The sequence below is a fragment of the Lactuca virosa genome, chromosome 1, assembly GCF_052849685.1.
Source record: "Lactuca virosa cultivar CGN04683 chromosome 1, Lactuca_virosa_CGN04683_v6, whole genome shotgun sequence".
Lineage (NCBI taxonomy): Eukaryota > Viridiplantae > Streptophyta > Magnoliopsida > Asterales > Asteraceae > Lactuca > Lactuca virosa.
Genome location: NC_136426.1, coordinates 119,473,030 through 119,486,393, shown reverse-complemented (window position 1 = coordinate 119,486,393; position 13,364 = coordinate 119,473,030). Strand labels below are relative to the sequence as shown.

Sequence of the window (13,364 nt, the reverse complement as noted above, 5' to 3'; positions counted from 1 at the left end):
GGGACTGTTTTGGAGGAGGGTTCTAAGGTTTCTTGGAAGCCATAGGAAGCCATAGGGAGCAAGAAAAGGGATAAGAGTTATCGAAGGAAATCTGCCTTATCCTAGCGTCATTACTCGCCTATATAAACCCTTTATGGGTTCATAATTTCTGCCATCCCATTCTAAGAGCCTTACAGCCGAAATTCCTTCCCCTCTCCTCTCTCCTCTAAAGTCGTTTATTGCTAGGGTTTGGGTACAAACCATGTTTGGGTACAAACCATTATAGGGACGGGATTTCTGGTGCTTGCTTTCTGAAGCTTGATCAAGAAGGAATTGTTGATTATTTAATACAATAACCAAAAGGTATGTAAACTCTAAAACCTATCAGTGGTATCAGAGCCATTGTTTTCCTTGTGTGATATACGTCAAATTTTGCTCAACAAAAGTCAACAAGGGTCAACAAAAGTCAATTGTGTGTATATTAGGTCAAAAAGGTGAAATGTGATTTTCGTAACATCCCTAATGTATTATTGAATATTATAACACTACATGCACTATTTTGAATAAATTATCGAATAAATGCTTTAATTACGAACAATAAACTACGGTAAAGTAGCAATTCGATAAAACACACAAATATTGTCGGGTATTGGATAATATTCATGACAAGAGGTTTACGTGTTCACAAGGCCATATACATGTCGCAAACATCATATGATCTAGTATTTAGCTTGATACTCCGGTTAATTACCAGAGAAAGATCATACATCAAGAAAACGGAAGTGATCACGTTTAACGCTCATATTTTATACAACGAATTTGAGAAAAAACAATTTAATCATAAGGTGTTAATATTATTGTTAATAATATTAAATAACAATATTTTTATTAGTTATTAAACCTTATCAATTTCTCAAATCCCACCACACGTTTATAAAAATGACAAACTTTTATAAAAATGGGCTAGATTTTTATAAATACTATAAGAAGACAAATTATGTCTCTTCTTTTCCTACATATTCCACCATATCCCAACATAATCATGATCTTCTTATAAAAAAATCAAAAAGGCCATGCCTTGAATAAAATATTTACAAGACCATGCTTCATTATTTTAATGAAAAAGCCTTACCATGGATTTTTAACTCAAAACACCATACTTCATTTTAATAATCAAGGAACCTTACCTTGATTATTTTAATCAAAAGGCGCCACCATCTTCTCCTATAAAACTCGGCCACTACATCCCCTCTCCACCTTTCATTTTACAATATTCACTTTTATACTCTCTAAACTCTCCAAGAACTCTCTAGTTGATCCAAGCTTTTTAGCAAGTGTTTAGCAAGAATTTTTGGTAAGTTTTCTTCATATTTTCGAGATTTCTATCTTCTCCCTACCATCATCTTTTGGTTGTCTCATTTTCACTCTTGAAACCAAAAATCCTAGGCAAGATCTTGAAGATCAAGAAGGTGTTGTCTTCCAAAGCTTGATGCCTACCTCATCTTTCTCACCATTTCTTGCCATCTTCTAGGGAAAGCAGAAAAGGTGAGTTCATACCCCCATTTCTACTAGATTTCACACATTTTACACTTTCGGGGGAGGTTACATGCCATGCAAACAAAATACATTTTGGACAATGACTTTACACAAAGGTCCTAGATCTAATATATGTTGGATAACAATTTTTACCGTTGGGTAATACTATATCATGCATGTTTATGTTCTTTTTATGAAGATGTATACATATATTCATGTTTTCAAATAAAGCACACAAGTCTCGTTCCCTTATATGCATAAGTTTCTAGTATTAGATCTATTGTATGATGGATAATACGTTTATCCATTGGATAATATTATTACACATTGGATAAACACAAACTAACATTTTACCAAAAGTCTAGTTTTGAAAGATTAAAACTTTGTGTCTACACATTGGATAAGACCATTACCCCTTGGATAATACCATTATCCATTGGGTAATACTATATTATACACTATATTAATACTATGGAAAAGTGATATTTACACATACAAGGGTTTTCATTACACCAAAAAGTAAAGTTGTTGAAACAATTATGTGAGACAAAGTCTTCACCGTACCTATCAGAGTACACACTAAAGTCCTGAATTATAACCAGAATCTCAGTAAGAGAGCGTGATACTTGTGTATAGATCTATACGGGACTGACAATCCCACACCTAAGCTGCTAGCTACAGCTAGATCGACAGGTCTGGGGTGACAAATGTCTAACATTCCGACGCCTGAAGAACGTCGCAGCAGTCCAACTTCGGTTTTAACATGGTTGTAATAACTCACATGGGTAATCAACGATACATTTACTTTACGGGGTAGCATGCATTTAAATGGTTTTATATAAGAATAAAACTACATAATACTACTTTAAGTATAGAAATACTTTTACATTTTTGGTCTTAGGGTTTTTAAGACTACAACTCATTTTAAAGGAAATATTGGATTTTCTAGGAACAAACACTACATTTTTAAGTATGGTTATTTACTTATACACTACATTTTTAAGTATGGTTATTTACTTATACACTACATTTATAAGTATGGTTATTTACAAGTATGGTTATTTACTTATACACAACATTTATAAGTATGGTTACTTACTTATACACAAGATTTATAAGTATGGTTATATACTAATATACTACATTTATAAGTATGGTTATTTACTTATACACTCGATTTTTGATAATAAAAATCACATGACAAGTCACAATTTTTATAAGTTTGGAAGTTATAGGAACTTTTATTTTATAAATGCTTTTGGATACATACTACACACATACATCCGATTTGGAGGTGTGACAGATTGGTATCAGAGAAATTGTCTATAGCGAACTAAGTATATTCTTCCATGTAAGAAATACAACTATAGATACGAGGACTAATACCTCTGACTAAAAACTCTAACTTACAATTATACTTTAGAATATAATAATAATTATTATATAAAAGTATACACATACAAAACAAAGTCAGTATCACAACGAAACAAATCAAGAACATCAAAAGTTTAGGTTGAACACTATGGCTAGACCTAGTATAACATGTTGTCAAATCATGGGGGAGTGTAGCCTGATCAACTACACTTGACCAAGGTTTGGCCAACATGTAACTGGGCCTGGGCATAGGGGACAACTGGGTAAACTTAAGTAATCCACATATCAATACTTCACAACCTCGTCAAATATCTACACTAACAACTTAGTTGCACTAGTTAGCTACTAAGAGTCACATAGATTGCGCCCTTATACACCCTTTCGTTTTTAGTCATGGCGGGATTCCACCATATAGACCCCTATTATCCCGCTATGGCAGCTAATGGATTGATCGAGGAAGAACCAGGGGAAATTCATGAGGAAGACCCTACGGAGGTTCCAGAAGAGAATTCCAAGGAAGAGTCAGACGAGGAGATAGACATCATGGGATCATTAACAAGACTTATCCTATCATGGGCGTAGATGAGCCCCTTCCACCTCCCTTTTTTCAGGATGCGCCTCCACGATAGGCAACAACTTCACTCATTGGTGAGCAGGTGGACACTACGACCCACGTACACTCCTTTGAGGAGAGGGTGGCGGCCTTGGAACGACAAGCCCTAGCAGCTGAGACTAGGGAAGTGGCCACATAGCAAAGGGTAGAACAAACTACTCGTGAGATGAGTGAGATGGTTGGACACCTTGTACGCTATTTTGGCATATGATAGATACGTTAGCCAATTGAGGTCATGCCACTCAGACGAAGCTCGAGAGTCCGTACGGGACCAACACCAACACCAACCCCAACACCGACATCCATGGACGCAACCGCAATCGAAGAAATGGTTGCACAAAGGGTAGCAACTGCAGTAGCCAGCTACCACGCCGATCGACACAAGGGGTCAGGACACGTAAACAACAATTTCCATAACAACAGCTGAAGAAACTATCGGACCTACTCATATAAGGACTTTTGCAACTGTAAACCCAAAAACTTCTATGGCAACGGGGGAGTGATCGAACTAACATGTTGGTTCGAGAAGATTGAATTAGTGTTTGAGATCAGCTCCTGCACAAATGAGTGCAAGGTGAAATTTACTGCCTGCACATTCATGGATTATGCCCTGTCATGGTGGAATGGCCATGTAAAGACTGTGGGCCTCACTACTGCGAATGTCATGAGTTGGGAAGAGATGAAAGTCACGATGATAGAGGAGTATTTTCTGAGGAGTGAGATGCAAGGCTTAGAACAAGAACTTTGGAATCTCACCATGAAGGATTCAGAGATAGCGGCTTATACCAACCGCTTCAACGACCTTGTTGTCTTGTGCCCAAGAATGGTTACTCCTAAGTACAAAAACATAGAGAGATACATCTGGGATCTTACCCCACAAATCCAAGGTATGGTCATTTCTTATCGACCAACCACCCTTGACAACGCAAAACACATCGCTCATCAGTTGACAGACCAAGGCATCCGCCAGGGAACCATGGTTCTGAAAGCCGACCCTCCCAAAGGGAGAGATAGCAAGAGGAAATTATGGGATAAAAAGAAGGAAAGACCCCAAAAGGGTCCCTAAAAGAAACAAGGGACAGTGGCAGTTGTCGCTCCTATCACACCTGCATCCACCAACCAAACGAAGAAATACTCTGGGAACCTCCCAAAATGTGACAAGTGTCCCTATCACCATACTGGCGCCTGTAGGGATATGTATTGCTCCAATTGCAGACAAAAGGGGAACACTACCAAGTTCTGTAGAGCCCCAACCCAAGTGGCCAACCAAACTTCCAACTCAGGAGCAACCCGCTCTTGCTATGGATGTGGAGAGACAGGACACTTCAAGAAGGACTGCCCAAAAACAAAGAATCCAGGTGGAGAAGGACAAGGCAAAGTGTTGACCATGGGAACAAGAGAAGCAATGCAGGAGCCCACCGCTGTAACTGGTACATTCCCTGTCAATAACTCCTATGTCTACGTACTTTTCGATAATGGTGCCGAGAAAAGCTTTGTTAGTCATAAGTTCAAACAACTACTAAACCAGAACCCACAAACACTTAAGGAAATCTATCTGGTAGAGATGGCTAACGGTCGAACCGAAAACACTAAAGAAATTTACCTAAACTGCACCCTAACACTAAACGACCACGCCTTCCAAATCAATCTCATGCCTATGACTATTGGGAGCTTCGACGTAATAGTCGACATGGATTGGTTAATAACTCAGCGCGCTGACATCATGTGTCACGAGAAAGCCGTCCGACTCAACCTACCAAACAACATAACCCTCGTGGTATATGGTAACTAACAAAGCAAGGGCCTCCGAATCACCTCGTCCATCAAGGCGCAAAAGCACTTGCACAAGAAGTATTATGCATTTCTACCACATATAGTGGACCAGAAGAAAGTGGTGAAGGAAATCATGGACATATCAAAAGTTTGTGATTTTCCTGATGTGTTTCTAGAAGACCTCCCGGGGTTACCACATGTATGACAAGTCGAGCTCAAAATCGACTTAATCGCAGAAGCAGCCCCCGTAGCAAAGTCTCCGTACAAACTGGCCCCGACGGAAATGCAAGAATTATTAGTCAACAACACAAATTATTAGATAAGGGATTCATTATGTGACAATCGGCAAGCTTCTGGCCAAGTCAAAGTCAAGTCAAGGTCGACAAGTCAACCTGGTCAACTCAACTAGTGTGTATATGTTAGGGATTTCTTTATGTTTACTAATGTGCAAAAAAAAAATCCTAATGCAAAGTAACACTTGAAAGTTCCAAATGTTCAAAATTTAAAACCCTAATCTGATTTAGGGAAGTGACAGCTCTATAAAGTACTATTAAGTGCCCTTCGGGGGTGTATAGCATTCATAATGGCATGTAACTAAGTCTACAGTCTTTAAACTAAGAAGAAAAACATTAATAAAGGCTCACGGCAAAGTCTCTCTCAATCTCTCCCACTATATCTCTCTCTCCCCCAAATCTCTCCAAGTATGTGAAATCTCTCCCAAATCTCTCCAAGTATGTGAAATCTCTCCCAAATCTCTCCAAGAATATGGAATCTCTCCAAGTATGTGAAATCTCTCCCAAATCTCTCCAAGTATGTGAAATCTCTTCCAAATCTCTCCAAGTATGTGAAATCTCTCCCAAATCTCTCCAAGTATGTGAAATCTCTCCCAAATCTCTCTATGTACCTTCCTCAGTCGAAAACAGCCCAAAACCGGAGGAGAAAACCCAAAAGGACCCTCTTGGTCCGGAACCCTCTTGGACCTGAACCTCTCGTCTGGAACCCTCTTGGACATGAACCTCTCGTCTGGAACCCTTTTGGACCTGAACCTCTCGTCCGGAACCCTCTTGGACCTGAACCTCTCGTCCTGAACCCTCTTGGACCTGAACCTCTCGTCCTGAACCCTCTTGGACCTGAACCTCTCGTCCTGAACCCTCTTGGACCTGGACCTCTCGTCCTGAACCCTTTTGGACCTGAACCTCTCGTCCGGAACCCTCTTGGACCTGAACCTCTCGTCCTGAACCCTCTTGGACCTGAACCTCTCGTCCTGAACCCTCTTGGACCTGAACCTCTCGTCCTGAACCCTCTTGGACCTGAACCTCTCGTCTTGAACCCTCTTGGACCTGAACCTCTCGTCCTGAACCCTCTTGGTCCTAAACCCCTTGCTCCGGAAATTAGAATGGGACTTCAGAATTCGCTTCTTGACTCCGGATTTTTGTCATTTTTCGGACTTTTCCATCATGTTAAGGCATTTTGACGTCGGGAATACCTCTAAACTCATATTTTTCATATCTTAGACCCTTTAAACCCCCATTTTATGCCAAAATTAATTATTTTAAACATATAAAATAATACCCAAGATTTTTAAGGAGATTCTAAGGCAAATAAAGGGGTTTGACTTTATGATGTGATGCAAATTTCTCATTTCCCATGCAAATCTCAGTAAAACATGTATTATTCAAAGAAACTAAGCTTTACCCACCAGCCCTCCATGCAAGTGTCAAGTCACTCCCTTATCCTCCCCTTTAGATATGTGAACCTTTCCTCCCTTATTCCACTTCTCACTCTTCACATACAGTAAACTCCTAAGAATACTCTCAACTCCTTAAAGCTCCAAGTTTCATCTCCTTCAAAGGAAATTCCCAGATTTCTTTGGTGAGTATTTTATCCTCCTTGAATAATTATTCTTCACATTATTCTAAGATTTCATTATATTTACACACAAAAATTATTCTTAGAATCCTCTAAGGATTTAAGAATCCTTCAAGCTTTGGAGCTTGGAAACTTCCTCATCACTCTTCAAATCACCCAGCAAGCTAATCAAGGTGAGCTTCATACCCCACCTTTTTCAATGTTTTAACGTTTTTGGGGGAGAGTACAAGTCAAATCTTGCCTAAATACTTGAATAATTGCATGTATACGTATGTTTGTGTGTGTGTGTGTGTAATATTATTAAATTATTATTTTAGTAATATTCTCATGAACGTAAGATTTCACAACTTCATAAAGAACAGAGGATACTTTGTGTACAAAAGAGCCTCCCAACTATTGGGTGTGTCCAACTTAACCCCTTTATCTATGCTTTCATGTCTAGAGATAAAAGTTATAAAAAGGGACCTTGATAAGTTGACACTATTTCTAGTAATTTTCGAAAATGGGAACTTTGTGACTATTTGCAAACTATTAGGGATTATTTATAAATATTTGATAAATATTTCAAAACAGATTGATTCCAACAAACGAAACGAACGAAACAAAATATCTAGTTACGACTACAACTACTATTATTTATTTAGTAAATAATGACTTTCACGACTTGCTCAAAGATCAGTTAGTATTCTAGTCAGACAAATCTTCACAGTACATATATTAATACAATATTATACGCATTAAGTCCTGTAAGAGTTATAACTAGAGTCTCCTGGAAGGAGAGCGGGAATTTGTGTATAGATCTATACGGGGTTGACACCCCGCACCTTCGTTGTTCGCTACAGCTAGACCGGCCAGTCTAGGGTGACAAATGTCTTAAACGAAACCGACGCCTGAAGAACGTCATAACGGGCACTCCGTCATATTAGTATGGTTATAACGACTCACTAGAATATATCAGAAATGTATTTATACAGATTTCACTTTTGGTTACAAACAACTATGTTTTGGTTTGTTCAAATGAAACTTTTCTATACAAGTGTTATGGATTTCACAGCTACTATTTTATACATCAGAAAATATAGGATTTTCTGGAGGAAACAATTACATACGATTTTCAAAAACGACTAACTAAGACATACATGCAACTATACTCGAGTTGAAACAAGACATACAACTATTTGATAAGAAAATATTGGATTTTCTGGACTTCTAAACTATCATCAAAGTTTTATACAAAAATGCTTATGAACTCACCAACATATTTTACGTTGACGCTTTTCAAACGACTTGTAATCTCAGGAAACCAATAAGCAGGTTGTGGATCGCGGACTCAAGATTATTTAGCTATATTTTGGATTGCTTACTGATGTCTCTTTTGGTAAAATTTGAGAACATGAACATGATGTAAAACAATGTAAGCTTGTTATATTGATGTATGATGTTTGGATTTGCTATGTTTCAATTATATACAATTGTTATGATACTGCACAATGACGTCACCCGCCTCCGGGCGTTTCCGCCGTTCTGGTTCGGGGGTGTGACACATTAGACCAAGCTTATCACCCTGGGGAGCGCCAGTCTTATTCGTGAAGAAGAATGATGGATCCTTTAGAATGTGTATTGACTATCGGAAACTGAACAAGCTGGCCGTCAAGAACCGATACCCGCTTCCCAGGATCGATGGTCTGTTCGATCAGGGATCCAGTTATTTCTCAAAGATCAATTTGAGATCGGTGTACCACCAACTTAGAGTTCAGGAAGAAGATGTCCCGAAAAAGGCATTAAGAACATGATATGGTCACTACGAGTTTGTAGTAATGCCATTCGGATTGACCAATGCTCCAGTAGTATTCATGGACCTCCTGAATGGCATATGCAGACCATACCTAGACAAATTCGTGATCGTATTCATCAATGATATATTGATATACTCACGAAGTGAGGAGGAGCATAGGCAACACTTGCGATCAATACTAGAATTACTATGAAAAGAAAAACTTTACGCAAAGTTCTGAAAGTGTGAATTTTGGTTACGGAAGGTAGACTTCCTAAGACATGTAGTCAGCAAAGAAGGAATACATGTGGACCCATCCAAGATAAAGGCATTAGAGAACTGGAAGGCACCAAATGTTGGGTTTTGTATACTACAACATCCTATGGTGCACATACAACCCTAAATACTTTGGATCTATGTTTTCTCTAATTATACATGCAATATTGTTTCCAAAGCATTAAGCCAACAACTAGCATATAATTGACATAAACAACATAAAAGTGAGTTATAGAATTACCTCTTTGTTGTAGCTTGTAGACATTGGCCTTTTAAGAGCTTAGCACCGCAAGTGTTGTGCCTCAAACAAGTCACAAACATCATGAAAAATTGGAGAATATTGAGAGAGAAGTTATGAATCACAAAATCGTCCATCTCTTGTCCTTTCATTATTGTGCACGATTTTGGCTAAAGGAGGGTTACATTTATAGTGTGGGCTTCCTAAGGTTTAACTTGTAAACCCTAGTCCATTTACTTAAGCCTTTAAGCAATCCAATAATCAATATGATGGGCCTTATGGATTAAATCCTCATGGACTTCCATATAGAATCAGTCCATCCTAATCAATATGGATTATTGGTCCAAACTATATATATATTACTAATTGACTTAATCAGTCCCCGTTAATTTAATTAGTCTCTTTTGATCACCAAATTAATTCTTGATCAATACTAATTAAATAATATGATTCCTCAATTAATATATTATACTTATAATATATTAATAAATCACAAATAACTTCTTACTCAAATATCCATCCTATCAAATTGTCCTAATGAAGGCAACCCGAAATGGACCATGCTACTCTCGGGTCAAGTACATACCAATTATAGTTATGGGCTTAGACACCTAATCCAACACCAAGGACGCCGACATAGGTACGCCAGTTCTTGGGTCTTGCAGGTTACTGTCGGAGATTCATCAAGAACTTCTCCAAGATAGCTAAACCCCTCACAACATTAACCCAGAAAGCGGTGAGTTTTGACTGGAGGGACAAACAAGAGGATGTATTTCAGACATTGAAGCAAGCGTTGTGTAGCGCACCTATCCTATCCCTTCTGGAAGTCACTGAGGACTTCGCCGTGTATTGCGACGCCTCGAATCGAGGGTTGGGATGCGAACTCATGCAAAGAGGAAAGGTCATCTCTTATGCTTCTAGACAACTCAAAACACACGGAATCAACTACACTACCCATAATCTTGAGCTTGGATCTGTAGTCTTTGCCCTGAAGATTTGGAGACACTACCTGTACGACACTAAGTGTATGGTATTTACCAACCACAAGAGCCTTCAACACGTCCTCAACTAGAAAGAGCTTAACATGAGGCAGCAAAAATGAGTCGAATTGTTAAACGATTACGAATGTGATATTCGTTACCACCCGGGCAAGGCAGACGTCGTAGCAGATGCCTTAAGCCAGAAGGAATACTCTGGATGTCGAGTAAAATCATTAACGATGACCATACACTCACATCTACCCGCACAAATCAAGAATGCTCAGCTTGAGGCTCTGAAAACGGATAACGCCCCGAATGAAGTGCTTCGGGGAATGGATAAGAACTTTGAACTCAAAGATGACGAAATTCAATATTTCATGAATCGAATCTGGACGCCAAACTTTGGTGGCCTTATGGAATTGATCATGAACGAGGCACACAAGACAAAATACTCCATTGACCCTGGGCAGACAGTATGTACCAGGACCTGAAATGGGTTGTATTGCTGGCCAAACATGAAAGCAGAGATTGTCACTTACATAGGTAAGTGCCTAACATGTGCTAAGGTCAAAGTAGAAAACCAGAAGCCCTCGGGGCTGTTACAACAACCAGAAATACCTGAAAGGAAGTGGGAGCGGATTACCATGGACTTCATAACAAAGTTGCCCAAGACGACGGGTGGATGCGATACCATTTGGGTGATCGTAGACAGACTAACCTAATCCGCGCACTTCTTACTAATCAAAGAGACGGATAAGATGGAAAAGTTGACAAGAACGTATCTCAAAGACATCGTAAGTCTGTACGGTGTGCCATTGTCCATAATCTCAGATAGGGACAACCGGTTCACTTCACGTTTTTGGCAATCATTGCAAAAATCCTTGGGGACCCGACTCGATATGAGTACAGCCTAGCACCCACAAACAGATGGTCAGAGTGAGCGAACCATTCAAACATTGGAAGATATGTTTCGTTCCTATGTGATGGACTTTGGCAAAGCATGGGACGCTTACCTACCACTGATTGAGTTCTCTTATAACAATAACTACCACGCCAGCATCAAAGCCACTCCGTTTGAGGCACTATACGGACGTAAGTGTATATCACCATTATGTTGGGCTGAGGTTGGAGACACCCAACTGGCTAAGGGTCAAGCGACCAATAGCACCCTCATCGGCCCAGAGATCATATGGGAAACAACAGAGAAGATTGTTCAGGTAAGAGAACGACTAAAAGCATCCCGAGATCGACAAAAGAGCTACGCAGACAGGAGGCGCAAGCCTTTGGAGTTTCAGGTTGGCAACCGAGTACTGTTAAAAGTATCGCTATGGAAAGGGATGATACGTTTTGGAAAACGAGGTAAACTTAATCCACGTTATATAGGACCTTTCGATATCCTTGCAAGGATAGGTTCTGTAGCCTATAAGCTCCGATTACCTCAAGAACTCATCAATATACATTCCACTTTTCACGTGTCAAACCTCAAGAAATGTCTATCCGATGAAATCGTTGTCATTCCATTAGACGAGATCAAGGTTAATGATAGATTAAATTTCATCGAAGAACCGGTCGAAATCAGGGATAGGGATGTCAAAAAAACGAAACAAAGTCGCATTCTGGTAGTGAAGGTCCGCTGGAACGCTAAGCGAGGACCTTAGTACACTTGGGAGCACGAGAATCAAATGAAACAGAAGTATCTCCAATTTTTCCCAAATCCCTAGGAACCCGATATCTAAGACTAATTTCGGGATGAAATTCCTTTCAACGGGGGGATGATGTGACATCCGTCAAAATTTGGTCAACAAAAGTCAACAAGGGTCAACAAAAGTCAGTTGTGCGTATATTAGGTCAAAAAAGGCAAAATGTGATTTTCGTAACATCCCTAATGTATTATTGAATATTATAATACTACATGCACTATTTTGAATAAATTATTGAATAAAAGCTTTAATTGCGAAGAATAAACTATGGTAAAATAGCAATTCGATAAAACACACAAATATTGTCGGGTATTGGGTAATATTCATGACACGAGGTTTACGTGTTCACAAGGCCATATACATGTTGCAAACATCATATGATCTAGTATTTAGCTTGATACTCCGGTTAATTACCAGATAAAGATCATACATCAAGAAAACGGAAGTGATCACGTTTAACGCTCACATTTTATACAACGAATTTGATAAAAACAATTTAATCATAAGGTGTTAGTATTATCGTTAATAATATTAAATAACAATATTTTTATTAGTTATTAAACCTTAATAATTTCTCAAATCCCATCACACTTTTATAAAAATGACAAACTTTTATAAAAAGGGGCTAAATTTTTATAAAAACTATAAGAAGACAAATTATGTCTCTTCTTTTCCTACATATTTCACCATATCCCAACATAATCATGATATTCTTATAAAAAAAAATCAAAAAGGTCATACCTTGAATTAAATATTCACAAGACCATGCTTCATTATTTTAATGAAAAAGCCTTACCATAGATTTTTAATTCAAAACACCATACTTCATTTTAATAATCAAGGAACCTTACCTTGATTATTTTAATCAAAAGGCACCACCATCTTCTCCAATAAAACTTGGCCACTACCGCCCCTCTCCACCTTTCATTTTACAACATTCACTTCTATACTCTCTAAACTCTCCAAGAACTCTCTAGTTGATCCAAGATTTTTGGCAAGTGTTTATCAAGGATTTTTGGTAAGTTCTCTTCATATTTTTGAGATTTCTATCTTCTCCCTACCATCATCTTTTTGTTGTCTCATTTTCACTCTTGAAACCAAAAACCCTAGGCAAGATCTTGAAGATCAAGAAGGTGTTGTCTTCCAAAGCTTGATGCCTACCTCATCTTTCTCACCATTTCTTGCCATCTTCTAGGGAAAGCAGAAAAGGTGAGTTCATACCCCCATTTCTACTAGCTTTCACACATTTTAC

At 38.6% G+C, this 13,364-nt stretch overlaps 1 protein-coding gene across 1 annotated transcript; it reads left to right on the top strand.

Annotated features, from left to right (window-relative positions):
• The first annotated feature begins 4,697 nt into the window (after positions 1-4,697).
• On the top strand, positions 4,698-5,294 carry LOC145119747 (uncharacterized). The gene has a single exon (XM_079055466.1). The coding sequence runs from the start codon at positions 4,698-4,700 to the stop codon at positions 5,292-5,294; it is 597 nt and encodes a 198-aa protein (XP_078911592.1).
• Positions 5,295-13,364: the final 8,070 nt, after the last annotated feature.